This window comes from Chelmon rostratus, chromosome 6 (assembly GCF_017976325.1).
Source record: "Chelmon rostratus isolate fCheRos1 chromosome 6, fCheRos1.pri, whole genome shotgun sequence".
Classification (NCBI taxonomy): domain Eukaryota; kingdom Metazoa; phylum Chordata; class Actinopteri; order Chaetodontiformes; family Chaetodontidae; genus Chelmon; species Chelmon rostratus.
The window spans coordinates 20,010,602-20,036,487 of record NC_055663.1 but is presented as its reverse complement, the minus strand read 5'-3'; the positions used below and the strand labels follow the sequence as shown (position 1 = coordinate 20,036,487).

The following is a 25,886-nucleotide window of genomic DNA, read 5'->3' as shown; positions in this document are numbered from 1 at the left end:
ACAAATCATACACTTCACATTAAACATAAAAGGCAAAAAAAAAAAGGACACAGCTAAACAAAACACATTAAGGCACTTTGCATGCATTCTGCTGCCGCACGAAAATCACATCCTGGTGGATAAAAAGAAATGATCCGACACTTAAAGACACTTCGAGAGTCAAAATGAAAATAAAAATAAACAGCAGTTCACCGGCAGGCCGAAGCTTAATCGTTCCCCTGCAGAAGTTTTCATGAGCGAGCCCTAAAATCTTTTCAGAAATGTTGAGTGTAAGTTTCTCAGCAGACAGACACCGCAACCATCCATCAAGCTGACTTTGCTCGCTTGGACTTGAACAGATTTCCATGAGAGAGCAATTTTGTGTTTGGCTTCAAGGAAACAGAATATAACCGTCCTTTTTATTTGTATTGTTTAACAGTTTAGTGGGAAACATCTGAAAATACACTGTTTAGTTCTGTGGCGGTGGATAAAGTTATTATGTGCTTCCAATACTCTGATGTGGTTGGTCGTTCCCGGTGGCAAAGAAACAAGCCGCCCGCGTGTGCGCGGAACCACATTTGACACACAGATCAGGTGCATCAGGGCTGACTAATGTGTCGTCTCATTATCCATTTGTACTGAAGCAATTTGAAGCAAGTATTCATAATTTGGGCTCGAGACAGTTAACAGATATCCTGCCATTCGTCTTCTGTAATTTCTTCATCAAGGTCTGAACACCAAGAGAGCCTTTAATCTTCTGAAGATCCCTTTGTTGTGGCTACATTGCTAATAATTAGGTAAAACCAGGAGATTTGGCCACCTGCCTCGAGGGGGCATTGATTGTGATTTGGCAGACCTGCAGAGTTTTGCCTCTTTGTTATGAACTTTCTAATCTGGATCGTTGCACATTTGAAATTAAATGCGGGTGCTTGGCTTAGACGAACAGTGAGCAACCTGTAGCTGGTGACAACAAATCTGAACGAAACAATTCAAGTCAGCAAAGCGATTCATTGTTTACACCTCTGGTAAGCGGCGCTGGAGGCGTGGGCTAATGTAAAGAACGTGAAACCGTGAAGACAGTTTGATTCGAGCTTTACCTTGAGCACAGACAGGTCCGACTTGATAGAAGACAGGCGCATTAATCTCTCTAATGGGGATGATTCAGCCCCATCTGACATATGTACAACCATTAATCTGCTCATGTTGAATGTAGCCTGTTCAACGTTTGTATAGCGTTGAAAAATGACACGCTTGTGCTGAGGTACACCATCAGATCAGTGCCGCGCGCCTTCTCCAAAGAGCTGTTTTTCGCTTTATGTCAAACAGGAATTGTTTTCATGCAGTTTCACCACTTATCTGCATTCAATATTCAAGGTCCAGCTTGATGTGGGAAGAGGAACAAAACACACAAGTGGCCTGCAGACTTAAACGATTTCTCCAGGGTTCGCCATCGCACTGCTCCCTCCCCCTTCTGCATTTGCTCGATGTGATACTACTCCCTGTATCTTTCACAAGCTGTTTGGCTAACAGAGGTCACAGGGGATATGTAGTGCGTTTGGTCACGTCGTGAAAGCATTAGCTCGTGCCAGCAGGTGTGTAATTATATATGAAACAGGGTTTTAAAAGAGGAACATCACGATGGCATGCAGAAAGTAGGCCAGCGAGAAGAGGCTTCAGAAAAGTCCTATTTATTCCTCACCCACTTCAAATGTGTGACTTCGTATTTGAAGTTGCGAAATAATCCAAGGTCAGTGTAACTATTTCAAGACTAGTAAAAATAACATGAAACACAAAACAACTTAGCACGATAAAACAAACCCCCGGAGTGGATTCTTTAAAGGAATCTTGTTTTTCCGCCCTGTGTGCTCACTGTCGTCTGTTTTCTGTGTTGCAGGTACGGTGACATGGTGCCAAAAACAATCGTGGGGAAGGTGTTCGGGTCCATATGCTCTCTGAGTGGGGTGCTGGTCATCGCCTTGCCTGTCCCTGTCATAGTGTCAAACTTCAGCCGTATCTACCACCAGAGCCAGCGGGCAGAGAAACGACGAGCCCAGAGGGTACTGACTCTCCCTCCCTCTGCCTCCCGCTCCCTTTTTTTCCCTCTATCTCTCTTTGTTTTGCTTCTATCTGCCTCTTTCCTCTGTCCCTGTCTTATCCGCACGTAACAGGATGACAGGGCAAACACTATCTTCCAGAATATTAATCCTTTATTGTGTTTCTGTGTATGTGTGTATTTGGCGGGCTAAACTTGCTTGAGTATATTTCAGTGGGAGAAAGGAACAAGAGAGGGAATGACAATGACTGAACAAATGATCTTCAGAGTATAGTGTCAGCAGCTTTTCAATAGCAATATGTGCACTTCTTCCTAAAAGTGTTTGCTAAGGCAGAATTTCCTAATGGTAGATTTAAGCGTGGCCTCTCCCTGCTAAATACTGTGGCTGCCAGAGGGAGACAGAGCCAATTAGTGTGACAGACAAACCGTCAGAGGCTAAAACAGAGGTCTGTTTGTTCAAACAGAAAACTCGGCTTGCTAGAATCCGTGCTGCGAAGATTCGAGGCACTAATGCCTATATGCGCTACAAACAAAATGGGCTCCTGATCGACTCACTGGAGGAGGTAACGGGACCAAGCGGCGGCTTGGGGGCTGACTGACCGGGGCCTCGCTGACGCTTGCATGCCGCTCTGCTCGGGGGCCATGCCACCACACACAGGGGAGGGGGGTTGGGGGGGGTATGCTTCTCATGCTGTAACACAGGGGCTGCTGTCATTCCAGTGCTTCAGTGTGATCGTCCTCTCTCTTACATCACACCTCTCAGCTGCAGCATTGACATGCTTCGTCGACACTCTCTCTCTCTCTCTCTGCCCATACAGCAGGACGGCCAGGCAGGCACACTTGCCTTCTGGTGGAGCACGGCCATTACACTCACACTGACTCATGACCAAGCTCTGCATGTCTGTCCAACAGGGTTTGGAGGGGAAGGAGGGAACCAGAGGCTTACTGGACAGTAGGTCGCCCATGGAGGCTGTCTGCTCAGCCTGCATCTCCTCTAAACTCTGTTTTTGATCTGCTGTGTGTTCTGTGTGTTATTTCTAGAGCATCCAGGTCGTAGTGCAGACTAACACAACATACCTTCCATCCCAGAGCCGCGCAGAGCTTCATCAACGTGTGTGGTGTTGTTGTGGTCCAGAATCTGTGCCGTGGTTGGTGCAATCTGTTCGATCTGTGTCTAGGTGTGCCACTGCTGTTGCACTGAAATGAGCTCAGTTCTAATTTGACTTTCCTGGTCTTTTCTCACCAAATCGGCGTAAGAATGGCAAAACCAATTCTATCAGTGAAACACGTTGTAATCGGCCACTGTCTCTGTGCATCTATAAAACATCCCCATCTCACTAGGTTCTCAGTAGATTGGCTGCCGTGCTACAGATCAGCATTTCAACCCTCAGTGCTTTGTGTACTCTCCACTACATCACCGAGCTAGCTGTTGCCTGAAACTCCGTTCTTATGCAGAGCCTCCACCTGCTCATCTGCGCTGTTTCTTTTCTTTTCTTTTCTTTTTTAACTTTCCGTTTCTCTTCGAAGGCTGCCAAGGAGGCAGGACAAGCCCTGGTGGGGAAGGCCCCCAACCCTCCTTTTGAGAGCCAACACCATCACCTGCTGCATTGCCTGGAGAAGACCACGGTAAAATCCTGTTTTCCTTTTCTGAAACTTAAAAGCGTCCACTGGAAAAACGCTTCACTTCAGCATCTTTCATTCAACAGATTTAAAATAACTCACTGTAAAAAATAACTCCCTTTGTGTTAAATTGCATCACTTCAGCAGTCGACACTGTGTCATCGGTAGTGCCAGCCTGTTACAGTGTGCTGCAAATAGAAACAAAGTGAATTTTTTCATCCATGCACAAACTGTACGATCATTTTGTATGCAGCACGAGTTAAAAATAGCTGTAAATGGGGATGGGAAATCTTTAGTCCCCTCTCCAGCAACATGCTAAAGATAACATGAGTCCACCAGCCAGTAACATTATTCCTTCCAAACAAACCAGCATACTTAATTTTCTCTATCTATAATTCAGAGATGTAAGAGCCTCGTTAATGGTTGGCTGTGACATGAGTTTTACACTTGCAGCTCTAAACCTCATACAGAGACATAGACAGGCAGTAAATCAGTGTTGCTCCTCATAGATGATCCTCCCCCCAGTAAAAGGCTTGCCAGTCGTCTGGGAAAAGCTCCATAAAGGCTTCATGCCATTCAGATGGCAGCGCGCGTGTTTACATCAGGCCTCTTCATGGTGTGCATTATAGATGGCAGAGTGTTGTGCAGGAGTGACAGGGAGAACATATAAGAACGGATGCATGATTCAGGGCATGGCATCACATCCTGCATGGTGTCACTCTGCCACCTGCTGGCAGAGCCTGAAACGCACTTGGAGCCTGACCTTCAAGTCACGCTCATTTGTCACAGGGATAACAGTTGTGAATGTTTTCACAGATGGCACTTAATATGGGCATCTGGGCCAATATATTTCTATTCCCTTGATGATTCATTTTCCAATTATTAAGCAATTTTGCTGTGGATTCCGTTCAGTCTGTTTAGCCTTCATTGTGAAACATCTTCACTCATTGTTTAGCAGAGCCCGTCATTGAGGTAATAGAGTGATTCATGAGCAACATTTTCGCCATCTTCCGCTGCAGAATCACGAGTTCGTGGACGAGCAGACGTTCCAGTCCAACTGCATGGAGATCTCTGTGATGAACAAGTCGGGCTCCCGTGCGTCCTCGCTGTCCTCGTCTCCGCACGGACTCAGCTCGTGCTGCTCTCGGCGCCACAGGAAGAAGAGCAGCTTCAGCCTGCCCAGCACAAACAACCAGGAGCTCAGCACCATACAGATACGAGAGAGGCCAGTGGCCAACAGGTAGTCTCTCTGGCTTGCTCTTTTTTGTCTCTCTGTCTGTATGACCCTGCACAGTTGCCCAAGGCTTCAGACAAGGCTGTCTTTCTTATTTAATGAAAAACCTACATTTTGGAGATGTGTGGTTTTCATTGGACAGCGACAACTGGCAAACCCAAAGCATGTGTGACATGGATTTAGGGTGCATTATTTTTACATTGCATGTGATAGTCATAAGGGCCAGTTCTCACCCTTTGCTCTACCTCTACTGGTGTCCACCTCCAGATTGTTTGGATTTAATTTGCCCCGTCTGCACCATTTCTGCTTCCAACCCAATACAGTTATAGTTAATGGAATTCTGTTGGTGGTACAAAAAGAAAAAATGAACAGTAGCGTCCCCGCTACTCTGGCTAATCCACAGGCGGTGCAGTTTTCAGTGTAACTACTGTCAACCAAAGAAATAGTCCCTTCTTTTGTTCCCTCTCCTGTTCTGTGGATTATCCAGAGCGACTAGCACACTGGAAGGAGGTGTTGCTGTTGAACGTAATCTCTCGATGTTAGCAGCACAAATAAAATCCCATTCACCTCTATCGCGGCTGCAGACTTCTCAGTGATGATATCTCAGAACAATTCATACAAAAGCTCGGCCGCATCTGCATTTCTTGACGCCACAAGGGGTGAATGAGAAAACACGTTATTTCATAGATTAGATTAACTGAAAACTGCAATGCATAGGTGAGAAACTGCAAATTCTTTTTCATGAGCATGCATGCTGTTGCATGAAATATTAATTTCTTGTGTGAGATTTCACATGCAACAAGACAGTACAGTACGCATTCAATGTGTTCACGTGCGTCCAAAAAAAAAACACATTTAATATGTTTTCATGCCAGGCCTTTGTACAAGATGAACCACATATAAACCCAGTTGTACAGAAGATATACAGTATAAGCAGTCTCAGACTTTATACACAGTATTTATACACAGTATGTTCTCTATAGACTCTGACAAAAGAGAAGTCCACACTGAAAGCTGAAATATACCTCAGTGAGCAACATGAGCTGAAGCTTCTATATTCCCTCACTGTACAAAGAATGTGGATATTTCTTAAGTGGCTTTTCTTTAGTGTAAGAATGTCTAAAAGACCTTGTAATACAGGTTTTGTGTAATACATTCACAAGGTCAGGCCTCTCACCCTCTTTCATCTGGTGTTTTCTTTTACAGCCGCTCCAGCCTGAACGCCAAACTTGATGAGACCGTGCCCTTGAAATGTGACGAACCTTACATCACTCCCTCCATGGTCAGCCTATCTGCCCCCGTGGTGACCTCATCAGACGGGCACGGCTCCACCACCACCGCCGCATACTCTCAGAGCAACATTGTCCGAGTATCTGCCTTGTAGATGTCATGCCTATCTGATCAGATAACTGGTCTCAAGAAGCACCAGATGCTGAGGAGAGGGACCACCGAGCATCAACCTGCCATAATCTAGAGGGATTATAAGATTAGCAGAAGTCGGGTTTTTTTGAAGTAGTGATCTCATCTGATGTCAAACTCTGCATGGTATTAGAATGATGAATGGACGGCTGCCTTGGAAATGAAAGCGAACCAGCAGATCTTGCTCCATTAAGCACAGCAGAGCAAGGAAGTGTTGGGATTGCGTGGTTATCGTTGTTGCCTAAAAATACTGAGAAAAAAACTTTATTTTTGAATATGTAATGTAGTTGTATTTGTTGTCTTCTGATACAAAGGAGGAAAGGCAGATGTTAAAAGGTCACCCGCGATGGCCTCTGATGACAAAGCACACATATTCATCACCGGAGGGCCATCTTTGTGAATAAATCAGTCTACTTACACATTAGAAGCATCCACTTCACTCACCTCCCAGTTAAGTAGATTGTTTTGCAACCCCTCAATTAACTGGTCTCTGATGGTCCCCTCGCTGTTGTAAATTCAGAAAACATACATCCGCTGGAATGGATAACTGTTGTGAATATTCATTAACTGACTCATTAACTGGTCGATGTCATCGCTTGATGAGCAAAATATACTACGCATCCTGACATGTTTGTGAAATGTGCAAGTGAAAGTCGAAATGACAGAGTTTGTGTTAGCTTACATATTTTGACATTCTGATATGGATCTATGTGGAAGCCACTGTCATTAATTAACAATCGATATTGAGAACTATACAGGGTACATATTAGTTAGGTCATGAGGTAGAAACACAAGTGAATGTTCTGCGCAACACTTAACTAATACCAACCCCAATGTGGACACATAGTATTGACCTGGAACACCATATGAAAGAGTGTAACACCGATTCCATTGAGTTCCTCATAAATTATAATATTCATAAGCGAGACTTGGTAGATTTCACTGTGTTCAAGGGCCATTTTGTACATTTTTCATATTGTAAATATCTCAGTTAGAACTTTATCAACTGCATTTGAAGTTGGCTCCTCTTATTTCTAGATTTAGTTGACAGTTGTTGGCATACTATTTCTGTCTGTTAACTGGTTGAATTAAGGATTTGCATGCTGTCATTGCAGAATTCTGTTTTATTATAAGTATGTCTCTGCTTCTTGTTGGGGGCTTGTCAGTAAAAATGCCGGAAGGAAACACAATGAGGCTGGTATGTTATGATGTAAATTCTGCAACACTTTGCTTTTAATCTTGTCATGGAGTACATATATAAGAGGTAAGGAAAAGGGACAAATAATCACACATTGTGCATTTGGTGCAGTGGATAGAATAAATACTGTAGCTCTACTGGAACATCCATTAAATGACCCATGTCTTTTTTTATTAGAACACAATTGGATGGACTTCATGAGGTCTTGCCTGACTGCTCAAAGAGCGCCACTAATAACAGGATGAGATCATAATTAGGTGCTGCTGGAGGACATGTGAGGACCTGACCGGCCCAGCGGTGGGTCGCGACTGCAGGCTCTCTGGAGACGGACGAGCAGGCCTCAGTGGTTGTTTGACAGAAAACTCAGCCGCGTCCTCCTGCTGAGCTGATTGCATCGGTCCAGGCTGCTTCACCCAGCATGCCGCGCCTCTGCTCTGCAGTGTTTAGTAGCTGCTGAGACGTCAGCCAGCATTAAAATCTAATACAACACAGCGGCATATAAAATAATAGGCCTCCTATACCCAAATAAAAAAATCACACTTTGACGTCTGGGCTTTAATTCAGTTCATATTTGGACAGTGACTAGACAAATGTTGACCATTTTATTATTCATTTACACAGTGAATATTGAATATGGTCATTTGGTCTAGTGCAGCTCAAAGTTAGACAGAAGTGGAAATATAATCATTTCTTACTGAATACAGATGCAACCCTGTTTTTAAGCCTGTAAAATTCTGTCCGAAACTGTGGGTTTACTGCAGTGTATATTATCGGGTCACTCAGTGATGTGATGCAGGCAACAGAGACTGACAGAATCTCCACATGCTGAATGATTGCTATCTGAAAAAAAAGAAGAAAAGCATTAGACAACATTAGAGTTTGGGTAGCAGCTATCAACCTATAGATCAGAGGTTTTCAACCTTCAAGGTCCCACATATAGTCACTTATACACATATATAAGTGACTATATATATATATATATATATATATATATAGAAAAGGTCAAGGAAAATTTATTTGACCTTGAAAATACTAAGTTTTCTCTCTCTCTCTCTCTCTCTCTCTCTCTCTCTCTCTCTGTCCATATAGCAAAAAAGAAAATTGAATTGCTGGCATAATTTTTGCAACCAAAAAGTGAGTTTTCAAGCAGCTGAGAGTCCCCACTGTGCAGCACAGTGTAAGATCTCAGTCGATCATTTGCTGCAAACAAAAACATTATCTTCCACCTTTTGACATGCAAAGTGTCGGTAAAAATTTGAATCCTCACCTCCAGAACTACTTACCTGTTTATTCATGTTTTTGTGAATCCCAAAATTCACCAGGATAGTTGTGATCAACGGCAGCCAGAATAGGAGGAAAGTTACAATAATGTAGCCGGCACGCTGGGCCAGTTTACTTTCCCTCTTCTTGCTCGCTCTCTCCTTACTTGCTTTCGAAGGCATCATGCAAACGGCGCCCTCCACCTCCACAACTGGTTTTCTAGCTTCTGTTTCAGGGACATTATTTGAGACTGGGGGTAATGAAGATGCTTGGTCCGCTGCAGCAACAGCCAGTGTTTCTCCTCCGTTGTTGTTCTTAGCATGTTTTGGGTCAATCAGTAAAACAGAAGTGGATTCAAGGTTTTCTAACTGTGCAGACGATGGGACATGTGGGCTGGTTTCTTTCATTTCAGAGGGTGCTTTGTTAATCACTCTCTCTTTGGATTGCTTCTCTGTGTCAGAATTGCTTGACACCTTCTGCGGCTTTGCGGTTGAGCTCTTAACACCAGCAACGGCGGCTCCGTTTGATGGTTTTGCCTCAACTTTCTCTGCACAGAGATTTGACTGCTCTGTTGTGAGAGGTTTCTCCTCACTCTCCACTGCAACCCGCATTGCAGGAAGGCGAGGTTGTTCTGTTTCCAAGTCCGCTGTCTCAAATGTATTTCCTGGTTCTGTTTTATTCTCTGAACTGATGGAGACACATTGCAGAGGTTTTGCTGAGGCCAGCAGAGCAGCCTCAGAGTCTTTCTTGGAAAAATTTGGTTCAGCCTGTGTCACTAGTTCCATCTGAGCAACATCCTTGCTCAAGGTCTGGTTTTGTTCTGATTTGTCATGTCCATTTTGCACAGCTGTGGTTTCTTCTTTCTTCTGCTTGTCATCTGTTTTGTCTACTTTTGAAAGGGGAAAAGTACCTTTGTCAAATATTTTGCGATTATGTGATCTGACAAGGATAAATATGCGACCATAAAATCCAGTGATAACACCAAAGCAAGCTGCCCAAAGTGGTAATAACATATAAAGTCCAAAGGTGTCATAGGAGGATGATGTTTCTCTCTGTAATCCTTTGCATTTTAAATGCACGGGTGAGTCCTTCACAAACATCAGACAAAAACCAGCTACCACAATGCCCAAAGTCCATGTGACAGGGATCAGAACCATAATCCGTCTTCGCCTTTGACTGGTTTTAAAGGGTTGTGCAATAGCTTGGTATCTCTCTGCACTTATGCAGGCCAGCGTCAACAGCTGGATGCAGCAGCTGAAAGAGAAAGAGGCCACTTGTGCATCACAGATCAACTCGTCCACATGTCCTCTTTGATACACGATCATGACGATGGTTAGGAGAATGGGGCAGTCAATCACACATCTCAGAATATCTATTAGGGCAAGATTCACCAACAGCGCATTGTTCCAAGTTTGGAGTGATTTTTGGTGATAAACTGCCAGTATGACAAAAATATTTGCTGCAATCCCCACAAGAGCAGTGATAAACAGAATGAAGCTGTTTGCCACCACAAAGGCGATATCAGTGTATTCCTCCCAAACGGTGTTGTTCCCAGAGTCCCATGCAGGTGCAGGCTCGCCTCTCATCTCCAGGTTCAAAGAGTCGTCATGCTTAGTTCTGCATCTCCATTCTCTCTACGCTGACCGAACATGCAGAAAGCCCGCTTAGCTTGCCGGCAAGTGATTCTCCTCTGAACGAATAATTTTAATGGACGAGGCTGCAGCTTGGACAAATTACGGCAAAGTATCCACCCCTTTCATTATCACTCCACAGCGGCAGCAGGTCACCTGGGAGTCCTAGCTGTTCACATTCATTAAAAACCGTGCTGTGTATTCACAGCATCGACAACTGGAAAAAGAAAAAAAAAAAAAAAGAATGGCTGTTAATTGAATGTCACTATTGTCTCAATCCTGTTTTACAATTTTAAAAAGTCAACCAAGAGCTCAAAACTGTAGTGCAGTAATGATGATTATTATGACACTGTGATGCATAGACTGTGAAGAGAATGTGTGAAGTGAACAGCTGTCCATTTCATTTAATGCAGCACCTCACTAAGGTTAAAAGCTTTGCATAGAGCATGCCAGATGGATGACTTCGGAGTTCTTGAATTGGCTCAGGAAATAAAGGGAGCTATGCTGCTGGATTATAGCATGACACTGTGTAATCCTGTTTGGAGATAAAGTGTGAAATGCTCTTTGCTTGAAAAGTGCAAGATTATTGACTATGCCAAATCTGGGATTAGATCAACACAATACATTTCCCTCCTGACCATCCCACATATTATACTGATCAAATGTCTCCAAAAATCATGTGGAAAAAAAAAACCTGGAAGTTCTGCAAAAGAAAAGCGAAAACACAAAGCAATTCACCAACTGTAAATATTTTAGGACACCATAAACCGGATGGTATAATAAACTACTTGCTGCAATAGAAATGATGAGACAAAAGAGTTGTAAATGAAAAACATTTACAATATTTACATCAACTGTGCCAAACAAGTGGGAGGGAACAGGACAAAACAAAAATTCATTATTTTTACCAACCCATTTATAAAAGGACTATTAAATAACATTGTAATGGGGGAATTTACCACTAACATCTGTATGTACAATAATAGAAATCTCAAATGTGTGCACGGTGTAAAGGGCAGATCAGTCATACTGTCATAGTGGAGATTTATCAAAAACACAAATACTATAGAAAGCGTAGCGGTCAAACAAAGTCAATGAGAGAATGAACTCTCTGGATGCTTACAGTCGTTATATCAGGTGTTCATGTCAGGGATTGGACGACTAAAGTTCAATCTGACCAATGAGGGAAGGATCTGTTGGTGGGGAGAGACTCACAAAGCACAACAGGTAAAGTAGAGCCTTTTGACTAGCTCATGAAACGATATTTTCAGTAGTATGCTGAACTGAGTTATGGTTTAATAAATATAATCAAATCATTGCTCCCCCCAAAAAAAACATATAAACCAATTTTAAAAAAACATATCAGCGAAATGAAGTAAAGTAAATCAATAAATACCCCTCGTAGATCAGATCATCAACACTGAACAGGGAATTTAATCAAACCTCAGTCAAATATTCATGATTGAATTCATAGTTGCTCTTGCACACTGGCTACGATCTCAACAGTCCGTTTACTTCATCTTCATTCAGTGATGCATATTAATCCTCGTTTGTGGTGACTCACTGTGGGCTCACACGCATGCCACATAAGACGTGATGGCCTGGGTTTGAATCGGGCCCAGAGACTTTGTCATTATGTCATCCTTCTCTGAACTGTTTAATCCCCCTCTGAACTGCCTATTAAGATAAAGATTGAAAAACAAACAAACAAATAATACAAATAAGAAATTGACAGAACTGGCCAAGCAAGAAATATGAAAGTCTTTAATGCCTGACTGACATCCCATTGTTAATTGCACAAGCTGAGGTGTGCAGCAGGTTTATTTAACAAGTGCACCCAAATTTCCAGTATTTTTGATTTTGTAGGTATTGCCAAACCTTCTTAAAAACACATATTATGTATTAGGCCAGCTGCACAATGTGAGGGATAGCATATTGCCTTTGCAAATGTCCTGCAATTGATAAATAATTGTACTGAGTAAATCTTGTGTTCACACAGGTGCTTAGGAGTAAAACTACGTGTGCATACACTGCAGCACTCTCATATTATGTGTTTTGTGCCGCAGACTTCTGGGAAGTGTGAGTCGTTGCAAAAGGCAGGACTTATACGTTGTACAATCCATAATAAATAACATTATATGGGCTAGCTGTCAGTGATGATGATATGATGGGTGGCTGTTTTTGACACTGATTTTATTTATTTAGAAAATAACATTACACAGGAAGAGTTGCTGTGTAATATGTGTATAGCTTACATAAAATCTGAGTATTTGTTTCTGGAAAAAGGCAGAAAAAGTCCTTGTTATATAAAAAGTGTTATAGAGTTTACTATGTATTTACTATCAATATTTCATGCTGCAGAATGAATTACCCAAGACTCTGAAAATGTTAAACATCTAAGTGACTTTCAGAAAGGAGGAAGCATCTTCTCAGACTACACGTAAACTGGCCTGGTGCATTTTATTTATGAACAAGAACTCAGCGGTCAAAGGTTTCACTTCCTCCCAGTCTCTCTCTGCAGTCTGGTTGCATTTCACTTGCCTAGTCTTGTTAAAAATGCATACAAGTGGAGAACAACAAATGGAAACTACATTTTGCACTAAACATTCATTACAGTCAGTGTTTTCTGCCCGTTCTAGATCTCCTTTCCTTTTGGCTACACATGCATACAGTGCACACCTGCAAACGCTGATATGAAAAAGGTAACAGTTTATTGATCTAAAGAAAACACACAAATATAACAATCTTACAGAATACTCTTGTTGCTAGAAAATGGGATAGACAATAACAACAGGAACACCCTGCAATATAATGCAATTCAATAATATGCCAAATCAAATGAGTCTCAACAGGAGATGAATCAATGCATCTCTTACATAAGAAAAAGTAACACTTTTTCAGTGTTATTGTATTGTATTGCATTACTGTGTGTGAGTTTCCACTGATTTTGTCCACCTCTTGAATATCAGCTATCAGTCTCTGAGCCGATCCTGTTCTCACTGGGCTACAGTGGGGACCTTTCTGAGCGACGCGGACCTGTAGGTGTGCAGGTCTGTGTCCATGATGAGGCACCGAAAAACACTGACGACCGTGGCAGCTTCTCATTGTTGCAGGAGAAAGTCACAGAGGCAACACTTTGCTGTGCGTGTTGACGCTCCTGCCCAAGGAAGTCAGCCGGCTCCTCTTGCTCAAGGAGCACATGTTGATGCTGACGCTGGTGGGCACGTGGGGAATGTAGCGGCCGCAGGACAGCACCTCCAGAGCAGCATCACGGAACTGATGGGCATAAAAACACAGGAACACCATCAGGAAATATACCTTTGTGCACACTCAGCATTTGCAGCAGATATACACCTTAGCCTTTGCTCACCTGCTTGTTGGAAAGGAAGTAGATGATGGGGTTATAGACAGGGCTGGTCTTGGCAAAGTACATGGGCATGGTGGCAAGAAGTGGAGGGATGTAGAGCTCTGGATCCACGACTATCACCACTGACAATGTCGTGTAGGGCAGCCAGCAAACAAAAAAAGCTATGATCATGGCCAGGACCATGTTGACGGCGTGATCATTCTCCTTCTGGCTGGAACGCCCACCCTGGAGCTCCACGCTCCTGTTCAGCTACGAGCAGAAAGCAAATTCGACACCCGTTAAAAGCTAATAACTTGTTTTAGCCTGTAGGTGGTAAACTGCATCCAGATGAAAATGGAGGTATGAATTTTAAATCTGGCTCTAATGGTGTAAAAGTGTAATAAATATGCAGAAGCCATCAGGAGCCCACCTTATTCATGGATGTGAGCACTTTGCAGTAGCAGTAGATGATGACTGTAACAGGGAAAATGAAGCAGAGGAGTGTGTAGAGGATGAGATAGCTGTAGTTGCTCCACGATCTCTCCTCCCAGGCCAGAGAGCAGGAGGTTTGGACTCCCTCAGGTCCGTAGGAGCTCCAGCCAAATAGCGGAGTCACAGCCCAGAACAAGCAGAAGATCCAGACGAAAAGTAGCCCGATGATGCTTCTCCGCATGCTCAACTTTAGACCATCTTTTGGCTTACACACCATGTTGTACCGCTCGTAGGCGAGAAGGGTCAGAGTGCAGAGGGACACCAGACCTAGGACAGACGAATCAACAAAAACAAAATCTCAGCTCAAGGTCCACAGAGCTTCCTCTGCAAATCTTTAACTGCATCTCATTGTCTGTCTCTGGGAATGGAGTTTGCAATATCTCCATTGCAACTGAGCCATCAGGACTGTGAGGTATTGTTTAAAACTGTGGAAGAAAGCTAAAGTGTGCCTTGAATTACGGAATTTCAATGAACTTCAGAAAAACATATTTTTCAAGAAAGGAACATGACATTTGCAAGATCCGATAACAGTAGAAAATTTCAAAAAAATATCGAGCATAAACATTTTACTTTCTGAGATTAGGTGAAGTCAAGCAATATCGCCGAGGAGGATGGATATTTTTGCCTTGCAATTTTGCTTATTGTGTTTCACAACAATGCACCTCCGGGCGCAGAGAAAAAAAACCCAATTGATCTGAGAAGTCTGTATAACAGAAACTGCTCTCTCACAGCTCCACTTACCGAAATAATTGACTGCAAATCCTTGAAACACGCAGGCTGCGTGGCCGATGAAGAAAGAGCCTTGGTAGTTGGTGATGGTGACGACCAGGGAGCCGCAGAGGCCAATCATGAGGTCAGACACAGCAAGGCTGAGGATGAAAACGTTCATGGGCTGGAGGAGAGACGGATTCCTCAGCATCACGGTTATGACGAGACCGTTGTTGAAAACTGTTAACACTGTGTTGATGAACATGAGGAAGGAGAGTATACTGTAGCCCAGCCGAGGAAAGATGGTGGGCACCACGGTCGCCACCTCGGCCTGGATGGAAGGAGGATGGGGGCCGGAGCTCCACAGTGTGCTGTTGCCGTCCATGGTGAAACAATTGCGAGACTGAACCTGCAGACACTCTGCTCAGCTCAGGGCACAGCGTCATTGATCTTATCATTTCTGATCCCCCGTTAAACCAGTCAGCTTCTCTTATTTTGCAAGATGTCAGATTGTGCACCTGTCTGATAGATAAAGCCCCAAATGCAATATGGGAAATTGCTCCATAACACGATTTGGAAGGATTAATCCCAATAAACCCACTGCTCTAATGGTAATTGGAAAGTTGAGCGATATTAAAGAGGGATGAATTAGGCCTCAAAATTAATTTCAAATTATTAAATATTTCTTCCTCTTGCTGTTTGTACCGCTAATAGAAAAGAAAAAAGGGAGCATAGTACACAAATGGACTACAGGTTCAATAACTCATTCTCCTTCTTGCTAATTAAATCTGATTAATTATCCAACCACATCAAGTTGCTTTAAATTCAAGACATAAACACTTGGCAAGGTCATTAAGCCAGCTCCATTTTAATAAATATTGGAATAAAAATACACATCATCAATACCCATTTAAACTACAGACACACTAATGAACCATGAGGTCTTGGTTGTGGCCACTGGTACTTGATAATTCCCTTTTTCCAAATAAATCTCAAAGACTCATATATCAAATATATTCTTCTCATTCCAGCACGTGAGGAAACATTTCACACATTTTCTGCAAAAGCGCCAAACCCACGAATCCCACAGCTGCCGTCACAGATCAAACAGCAACACTCGCGCTATATATAGCAGTGATGCTCTATTTTTTTCCTGACAAATATTAACATGTCTAAGTGCTAAAATGAGACATATACAGGCCGTGCTGTGCGGAACTGGTTAAAACAATCAGATGCAAAGATCTCAGAACATAACTGTGCGATGTGTATCGCAATGTGCAGCTCAGAAATGAAATGAACTGAGATGCTCGCTGGTAGAATTTGAAAAGCTTGATTACCATAAATTACATTAGGCTATTACAAAAATATATACATTGCAGTGATGTGAAAAAGAGATTAAGGCAGCAACCTTTGTGATGTAAATGTCACGTCTGAGTATTTGCACTTCACTTTTACAGTTTTACAGATGCAAAGGATAAAATAAAATGCACAGCATGTACAAGAGATCCATGATACACTTGGTGTGTGACTGCCCCCTATTGTTTAGACGGGGTAACTGCATCATCTTTGTATAATCTTACTACCCTTCCTCTCTCTCATACACACTAAAACACACACACACACACACACACATATGCAAAGCTAAAACAATCAGTGCATTCGATGTTCCAAACTCTGTGTGAGGAAAGTGTAAAATACATCGCATTCATGTTTAAAATGAAGACGTCAAAATACTGATTCTGTCACCTGTCATTTGTCTTAAAAAGCACTAAATCTGCTCCTCTTATTTGAGAGGAAGCAAATGACTATTTTAAAGCTTAATAAACATCAACAGTTTGTTACCAATTATGCACATCTTAAAATGCGGCATGCATCTTCTAAAATTTCTCAGAACGTAAAAAGTAAGCAGTGATCAGAGATCATTCATCTTCGTCTTTATTCCAAACTCTCTCTTCCTCTCTCTCTCTAATCGGAATTGGTCCTGTGCAGCTGTGAGGAGACGCCGATGCCAGCAGGACTGTGTTCGGGCCAGAAGGGGGACTCGTGCTGCAGGGGAGTGCGGCGAGGGAAAAAGGTGTGCTGGAAGTCGTAGTTGAGCAGGCAGCTGATGGAGGCCATGTAGATGTCAGCGAAGCGCGACAGTCGGCGTGAGAAGTAGGTGGGGTTGTGGTATGTCCGGAAGAGACTCCCGAACTGACCGTTGAAGATGTCCTTCGTCTGTGCCCTGCCATGAAAACGCATTCAAACCGTCGAGATGAGGTAGATCACTTCTACAAAGATCTCAACAAGCGATCAAAAGTTCTCATTACCTCATGGCTTCTCTTTCTTTGACCCACTCCTCGACGACGGCTTGAGATGCTGGATCCCTGTGGACCTATTTGGGAGCAGAGCACAGAAGTTGGGCACAAAAATTGGAGGAGGGAGGCAAAAAGCAAAAGACAGACACAAATGGTTTTGTAAAGTCCGCTGACCTGCATCTGCTCGATGAGTCCGGTCAGCGCCTGTAACCAGGCCATCATGTGCATGTACTGCTCCGTGTTCATGATCTTGATCTCCTTCCTCAGCTCAGGGATGATGGCGCCCGTCCTCCAGCCATGTTTCAGCGTCAGATCCTGCAAAACAAAGGACCAGAAGATCAGTCCTGAACCTACGACCTGTACAGCATGATTCATTAAATAATAAATGAAAGGAAGCACTATCAAAAAATACACGATGGAGTTGCAGGCTTAAATCCCACAGTACTGCCTGAATATACATACTCGTATTACCTGTTGAGAAAACTATGATTTGAACTATGGAAGTACTAAACTATGGCACGTTGACCACCTGACACTCTTTGAATGACAACCCCCTCATTTGCATAAAGAAGCTGAAATGTATAAAGAAATGTCAAAAGAAAAAACACAGTAATAAACAATTTTGGGGAAATAAATGGGGAAAATGCAAAGAATATATAATGAATAATATGTAAATAAACAGGGTATTTAGGTAAATGATTACAGGATGCAAATTAAAACACACAAAAATATAAACTTATGTCACAGTTTCTAAATTAATGAATGCCTTTATTTATTCTTAATATTTTAGTGCATTTAATGGCATGTTAAGTTATTTATTGGGCCTTTTATTTATTTATTCATTTTATTTTTGCACAACTGCAATGTCACTTTCGTTCTGTAGGCCCAGCGCTGCAGCCCAACACACAATCATTGTAGTTGTACTCCTCTGGTTGCAGCTACACACCTAAAGCTCAAGCAGGGGCTGACCCATTAAGTGCAAATAGCGGCAATTAAAATGAAAGCGTGTCTGTTCCATCAGAAGAACACGAGACGGGAGACTGAAAAACTCTGCTGAAATGGGTCCAGGGAAGTGAGTCATTTTGGGGGATTCATCAGTGTATCTGGAGGCTTTAAAAAAAAAAACACGCATAAAGTGGAAATAAAATACTGCTCCATCCTTCCCTCCCCTGTAACTCCTTAGCAATTCAGAGACGCTTCGGCTCTGTGTCCACTCGCAGTAATGATCTCATCTCAGGCTGACTGCAAGCTGCGGTCTGTACGAACCACACACGCCATGTTCCATCTCCCTAAATAAGCAGGACGACATGTTTGACAGCCGGCTGCCTGCCACCAGCGAGGCATAATGCCAAACTCTGTCTTTCATTGCCACCATTTACAGCTTAACAGACACACTCATATATACAAAACTCATTATAACTCCTTGTGACGCAGATTAAAAATAAATAAACTGATGCCATTTCGTTTGTTTAGCACAGATGAGGGAAAGCCGTTGACGCGTTGCTAGGTTACAGGTAAGAAAAGGTAAATAGATATGGTAGGACATATAGAGACTCATTAAAATGCCTGTCAAGCAAACTCAATGCAGAGTTACAGTAACTGTGGTTCAATGCATGAAGAATTACATCCTCAACTCGTTATTTTAGCATCTTTGATCTCTTTCAAGCATTCAATCAGTATCAAACTATGTGCATCTTCCCAGACATACACTCCCCTCTTTGTTCATGATATCCTATCTTTCATACTACAGTGTGTTGTGTAGTTCTGAGTCCTTTGTTTGTAAAAATGGATGCTGCTTACTGCCAAGTCACTGTAGATGTGATCACCAAAGTAGAGCACTTTGGATCCTCTCCAGCCGGTGAGTCTCAGGAACTCATAAAGGTTTCCCTACAGTGATCAAACACACATAGAATGAAAAAAAACAAAACATAAAAAAATGCATTTTATCCAGGAGCATGTCACAGTTATTCTCTGTTACACCACCTGTTTGTAGATCTTCCCTTTTTCCAGCCTGTGAATCCTGTCCCACAGCAACGCACCTTTGTCTGTCACTCGCCTGAAAGGTCTGTGAAAAAAATACACAAAGACAAATCTTAGCCTCTCATCAAAGTGGCAGCTTCCAAACAAACATATCTCTCCTTTGCAAAGTGTACAGGCTACACTGGTAACTGCTGGCAGTCCCACTGAGGCCCCTTGTGGGATAATAGAGGCACAGCAGACGCAGACACACTTACTTTCTCCTGTCATTGAAGAAACCAGGTTTGTCAGCCTGAACAATCACGACATCAAACAGGTCCCTCCAGTCCTTCCCTACAATGAAGCTCATTCCTCGGTCCCTGAGAAGGACAAAGATTCAGGACATTATCCTGTCAGCAACATTTTAAAGCTCATCATGAGGGTAACAAACACCTGAGCTGAGGGCACAGTGATACGCCAGCAACAACATGTCCATCTTCTAAGATGCGAGTCTGAGTTTAAATAAAACTCAATGAAAGCGCCGGGTGACTTTCGACCTTGCTGGTCCCTGTTGGTTGCAAAAAAGGTGTATCGTGTGCACATCCAACCCCAGTACGCATTACAAAAACAGCAAAAAAAGGAAAAGAGGCTGTCTGCACACTGGAATTTGCAAGCTTTCACTGCTGCAACATTTCAACCTGCAAGGTATTTTCAACCTGTAAGGACTTGCAGGTCAATTAAGTCAACTTTATGTATATATCCCAATATGGTAAATCACAAAGGTGCCTCAAGGGGCTGCACGATCTGACACCCTCTATCCTTAGACCCTCGATTTGGGTAAGGAAAAACTCACAAATGGAAGAAATCTCAGATAGACAATAGGTACAGAACAGACAAAAATAACAAAACTACAAAATGAAAAATGAGGAAAACAAAATCACACATAGACTGTAAATAAGGAATAAAGAATATAGATCTGGGAGGAAGTCAAGGTCAAGAGTTGCATTAGTAAAAACCTGCAGGTCTCAGTGTGCAGACAGCCTCTCCTTGGGCTGAATGTAACAACCTACTGTAGGTTTAGTGTCTTTGTCTCAGGGAAGCCTTTCGAGGTTGGATATGCACAGCTCCTCACTTTGTGCAATGGAGCCCGACTTCAAAAGAGGCTCATAAAGACTTACAATGAAATACAAACACACGCGGAGGGAAAGCCCTTTGATGTGTGGTTGCCGAACTACAGAAGTTGGAACATTATACAGTAGCGGCAACTAAATATTAGTTCACCGATAACATGGCGGTTTTAATTAGTCGTGCCAACAACCACGTGCGCTCTGTTTGCTCACACTTACACAAAGTCAAACGGGCTATTGGTAATGAGGAACATCTTTTTTCCGTCCTCTGACAGCTTCTTCAGCACAGCGTGGCTTTGCTCACCATAGCAAATGTATTTCTCTGGAAAATGAGAAAACAGAGGAGGAGGGAAGGGATGGGGTGTGTGATACTGATATAACTCGCACAAACAAAGCACTGCTTTTTATTTGTATATCACAGTCTCATTATTACTGAATTATTTTTTATGTCTTGGCAGCAGCTCAGACATGGCTGTGTAATTTATTTTATATTAGCTCAAACAAAGCAATATGAATCAAAGAACATTACCAATATCTGCCTCCACAGCTCGGTACATAATGCCCTTGACGTGAACATCTCTAATGGCTTCCTGTGAAGAGGAAAAAGTAAACAGCCCTCAGCCAGAAAGTCATGACTTCAGCGACACAATGTTAGCATTCAGCTCCAGTAGCAACACTTTGCTCTGTATATAAATGGTTGACTTGGAAGCACAAAGAAGTGCATCTCTGAATACAAATTAAATATGAAGAAAGCAGGCCCTGGAGTTTAGTTACTTTGGTGACACAGTGAGACAGTTTCCACATTTTCACAACAGCGCAACTTGTGCTTTAGAATCCGTGGAAGAGTAAACAGACTCTCCCTTGCAGAGTTGCACATTTAAGGGCACATTTAAAGGAAGTTTATCATATGCAAAGATTATTTGATGCACACAAAAGTCAAAGGAAAAGTAAGCAAAAAAAAAAAAACAGAGTATACGCTGAATAATAAATCAGGCTTGGCAGGGAAAAAAAAAAAGATTGAGCCGGGTGTCCTTGAAAAGATATGACAGGCACTTGTGGAACAGAGAGCGTGTGTGAGGGCTTCTAATGACAGCGATCTGTCAAAAACGCTGCAGTGTCACACAGAAGAGACAGGACCGGCATGACAGCCACCCTCAAAGGGAGAACACAGGCCTGATTTCCCGTCCCTCTCCCTCTGAAGTAGCAGAGCCACCGGAGAACAGACGCAGATGGCTGGGGGCGGGCTCTGCTCGACTAAAATTAGACACCGGTTTTCAGAGCTAAAATTAAGACGGTGTTGAATGGCTGGGGTGTCACGGCACACTGTAAACATGTAAATACATTAACTTTTATGTACGTGTGGAGCGATTTCGTATTTGCACACATTGAGCCCTGGGAGAAACAGCCCTGATTCCAAATGAGCTGGGACCCTGTGCAAAATTTCAATGAAAACACAATCCAATCATTTGCAAACGAACTGTGTTTACTGACAACGGTTCTATGAAGTGTTCCTGAGCCCATGTAGTAACATCCTTTATACCATCATGTGTTCACAAAGTGGTGAACCTCGCTCCATCCTCGCTTGTGAATGACTGAGCCTTTCCAGGATGCTCCTTTCATAACCAATCATGATACTATCACCTGTTACTAATCAACCTGTTTACCTGTGGAATGTTCCAAACAGGTGTTTTTGGAGCATTCCCCAATTCCCAGTCTTTAGTTGCTCCTGTCCCAACTTGTTTGAAACGTGTTGCTGCATTATATTCAGAATAAGCAGCTATTTACAAAAATCAAGCTAATAGGTAAAACTTAAAATATATTGTCTTTGTACTGTTTTCAATTGAGTGTACATCAAAAAGGATTTGCAAATGATCACATTCCTTTTAATTTTTTCTTTTACACAGCGTCCTAACTTTTTTTGGAATTGGGGTTGTACATTAACTGGGAGAAGCTTCTACTGAATGACCTTGTTAGATTGTTGCAAATGTTGTGTGCCGTCTTTCCCAAAAACATTCATCAAAGACGGCAGAATTATAACAGGGTGGTTCACCTTTACGTCTTTGTAGAGGTGGACGGGCTCGTAGTCGATGTTGTGGCTCATGAAGAAGTCGTTGACGCAGGACAGGAGCGTCATCTCCGGCAGGGAGAATATGTCCATGAACTGTTTCATGGTGTGGCCATGGGAACTCTGCCGGGCAGCGATTAACATCATTATACTCTGTGCTGTTCATTTCTGTAGAGTCTCTGCTGTCATACACAAAGGAGGAAATGATCATTACCTTGCCATAGAAGTCGCTCATGATCTCGAGAGGGACGTGACTTCCTTCATACATGGCGATTACTTCCTCATCGGAAACCGGATGAAGACCCCTGTGGAAGAGACACAGAATATGAAATCCTTAGACAAGTCACACCACGTCATTTAACATGTGCAACATGATAATAAACCACAGAAAAGATGTAAGATGTCTAGACTGAAGTATTAAAAGACTGCATTACAACAGATAAAAAATTAAATCTGTTCCCTGAGTAGAAAAAGCATGATATACTCACACAGTGTTGTGTGAATTGCACATTTGTCATCAGCGTATTATTTACTACACACTACCCTGGTGTGAGAAGTAGCACAGTGCACAGATACCTGTAGACAGTTCCCAGCTGGATGTAGTGAAAAGCGTCTATCTTCATCAGCAGCGCCTGTTACAAATCATTCAGCATTTCCACAAGAATGATCCTCACACTGAGCGTCAGGTACAACTGATGCAAATTATTAAACAGCTGTCAGTTTTTGAGTTAGACGAGCACAGACCCCTCACCTTCTGGACGTCGTAGTGAAGTCCTCTTACAGCGAAATCAGGAATGTACTCATACTTCCGCAGACCCTCAGGATACTAACATAAAGCAAAACTGCCTTCAGATTTTTACTGATACCAAAACAAGGTTCAGCAATTGAGCAACATCGATATAATAGCCATAAAAGTGGGGCAATTATGATGCCTGTTATCACCAAAGCTCTCCAACACATTCAGCTCTGCTGCCAATTTGGAACACAACATGTCTAAGGTGCAAGGAGTCACGGACGAACCCTGTGGTTGGTGATGAGGATGTCCCGTGCTATGTTGAAGATGAGGGTGTGGAGGTGTCTGGAGTAGAAGGCCAGGGTGTAGTCATAGTCGAAGCCGTAGATCTCTATGTCTCGCAGGCTCATCTCGTTGTTGGCAAAAATGCTGTCGGGGTTCACCGAGTTGGTGGATATGACTGGAATCAAATCTAAGGTGAGAGAGAAACACCCCTGAGCTTATTTTGATGACAGACGGGCGTATTTTCGGACGGGAATGTGGACAAAAATAGGACTGTTTCCAAGTTCAAGAGAGGACAAAATAATAGGAACGCCTCAGCACATCATTCATTGCACTACAAAACCACTGCAACGTTGATTCAATCCGTCTCTGACATGTTCACAGCAAAGCCTTCACTATGTATTACTGCATGGTTGTTTAATTGAATTGCTTTGTATTTTACAGGCCTTTGTATTGTAGTTCACCCTGATTGCAAATTTCTGTAAATATTTAGGTACAATCAAGCTCCTTACAGACGGTTTTGAGTTGTGAACACAACAACCTACAAGTACATATAGCCTACAGGTTTGAACTTCCAGCTAAATTTCAACTGGTTTGCATGTTGTAGGCTTCACAGAGGCAGCCTTAATCACAGGGCTGCTGCTTTGGATTGCATCATATTCCACGGGTCTTAATGTTTTGTCCTATAACCACAATGCATGATTGCCAACATATGAGCAGGACGAGTTTATCGCGCTGCAGAAACGCGTTAGGCTGCTGGAAACATCATAACGGTTATAATAAAAGGCAACAAAAGTGTTGTATCTACCGCAGTGCTGTATGTCAGCGAATGAATGGCCACTCTGGCGTTCTATTTTATTGAGTCCATACCTTCAGTCTGCTTTTTGGTCTCTTTGTAAACGGACCACAGCTTCTCTGTCAAGTCCTGACCGTCTGCAGAGCTGCTGCAAACAGATGCTGCGTAGTTCTGGGCTCTGGGTTGGTGTGACAGTAGTTGACCGACTCCATGTGCAACTGCACCGAAATTCCGTTTCCATAAGCGAGATCTGAGCGGCTGGTGCTGCAAACCGCCTAACACGCTGCAGAAGACAGCCGCCCTCTGCAGACAGCCCTTGTGCTTGAGAAGAGAGGACAGGGGCAAAGACAAGGGCGCCATGGCTGTGTTGTTCGGGTGGCAGCCCGTTTGTAGGTCGCGGTGGTCTCCTAGTTGACTACATGCAGTTAACAAGCTCCTCTGTGAGTAATGCCGAAAGTGTCCCTGCCCCGTACGTCACTTCCGCGTTCGGCAAGGTCCCAGCCAACCAGCGAATCAGAGGCTGGTGCGTCTGTGGTTCAGCCGCTCCCTGCTGTCCAGTGAACAGCTGCTGGGTTAACACACATATGTGTTAAACACGCATAATCCAGAGGACGAGCCGTGATCATATAGGGGTCAGCAGGAGTTTCTCGGCCTCTAGCATTGAAAGGTTCGAGTTTAAAAAAATCTAAGACATATTTTCGCCTCTGGAAATTGAGAAAATGTTAAAAAGTCTACATTATGACTTGGTATCTTATAACTAAAATAAAGTCTTTGATACTAAGTCACAGTAATGAGATAATTGATCGAATGTCTGACTTTTTTTAAAGGCAAAATCATTGCATTTTAAACTGAGAGTTCTCGCTGTCTGGTAATTGTGACCTGGTAAATCGAACTTCTCATTTAAAGTATTTTAACATTTTCATTCCTTATAGATGCTTTTTAGGAGCGACTTAGGAGTTTTTTGGTTTTAAATTACTTACTGTCTCATTATTTTGACATTGTCTCATTATTCTGGCTTTGCATCTCTCTTTTGTCTTGCCTTGGAATCAAAATTTCTGACAAATCTTTGACTGTCTCATAAATGTGACTCACCCATCTACATTTTGTCTTACAGAAGTATCTCATAACTTCAGCATTGTATTAGTAAGCCATAATAATAAGGTTATAAGTCATAACAATGAAATGACTCATCAGAGGTTTTACTTTTTAAAGCAAAATTACACTTTAAGTGAAGACTTTGATGCATTTAGGATATCAAACTGACTCAGGAATCCTAATTTTCATGTACCATAAGTGCTTTGACTTTGCTATTTGTAATACTTCCTCTTTTGTTTTTTTGTTGGAAACCGACCTCCAGTCAGACACACACACACACACACACACACACACACACACACACCCTTTACCCCTTTCTGTAAGTATAAGTGCCATTTGACACCTGTGGACATATCCTATAGCCATACGATCGGAAACACACCCATGACACAGAATAAGCAAGCAGCACGCTCATGCGCACAGTTATCTGATAATGTTGCTCACTATTAACATATTGATCAGAGTGTATGTGGGTAAAAAGAAGCGACTTTGCCATCATCTGCATTTTTAGTTCACTAACTGAACAGGGCCACCAAGTGGACAAAGATCAGTGGTGCACATAATATGTACTCATTATTCACTGTATGCTGCAACG

General features: G+C 42.7%; 4 protein-coding genes across 4 annotated transcripts in view; 1 reads left to right on the top strand and 3 right to left on the bottom strand.

Annotated features, from left to right (window-relative positions):
• Positions 1–6,270, top strand: part of LOC121608351 (potassium voltage-gated channel subfamily D member 2-like) — a 32,282-nt gene extending 26,012 nt beyond the window's left edge. The window contains exons 2-6 of the mRNA XM_041939606.1: positions 1,874–2,036; positions 2,497–2,595; positions 3,560–3,658; positions 4,672–4,892; positions 6,093–6,270. Coding sequence (XP_041795540.1) covers positions 1,874–2,036; positions 2,497–2,595; positions 3,560–3,658; positions 4,672–4,892; positions 6,093–6,270 — 760 coding nt within the window. The remainder of the gene's footprint in view (positions 1–1,873; positions 2,037–2,496; positions 2,596–3,559; positions 3,659–4,671; positions 4,893–6,092) is intronic.
• Positions 6,271–8,187: 1,917 nt separating this feature from the next.
• Positions 8,188–10,349, bottom strand: LOC121607738 (dopamine D2-like receptor). Its single transcript, XM_041938680.1, has 2 exons — positions 8,787–10,349; positions 8,188–8,343 (listed from the first exon to the last, which is right to left on the bottom strand). The coding sequence occupies exons 1-2, from the start codon at positions 10,347–10,349 to the stop codon at positions 8,188–8,190; spliced, it is 1,719 nt and encodes a 572-aa protein (XP_041794614.1).
• A 3,165-nt stretch (positions 10,350–13,514) lies between these two features.
• On the bottom strand, positions 13,515–15,325 carry parietopsin. Its single transcript, XM_041938679.1, has 4 exons — positions 14,974–15,325; positions 14,171–14,499; positions 13,765–14,010; positions 13,515–13,670 (listed from the first exon to the last, which is right to left on the bottom strand). Exons 1-4 carry the CDS (start codon positions 15,323–15,325, stop codon positions 13,515–13,517), a joined length of 1,083 nt encoding a protein of 360 aa, XP_041794613.1.
• Positions 15,326–15,807: 482 nt separating this feature from the next.
• On the bottom strand, positions 15,808–24,590 carry nt5dc3 (5'-nucleotidase domain containing 3). The gene is made up of 14 exons (XM_041939088.1): positions 24,271–24,590; positions 23,406–23,590; positions 23,137–23,211; positions 22,962–23,017; positions 22,600–22,690; positions 22,371–22,508; positions 20,850–20,910; positions 20,540–20,642; positions 19,472–19,573; positions 19,221–19,302; positions 19,038–19,124; positions 17,412–17,552; positions 17,250–17,314; positions 15,808–17,164 (listed from the first exon to the last, which is right to left on the bottom strand). Exons 1-14 carry the CDS (start codon positions 24,554–24,556, stop codon positions 16,906–16,908), a joined length of 1,731 nt encoding a protein of 576 aa, XP_041795022.1. The 5' UTR covers positions 24,557–24,590; the 3' UTR covers positions 15,808–16,905.
• Between the last annotated feature and the right edge of the window lie 1,296 nt (positions 24,591–25,886).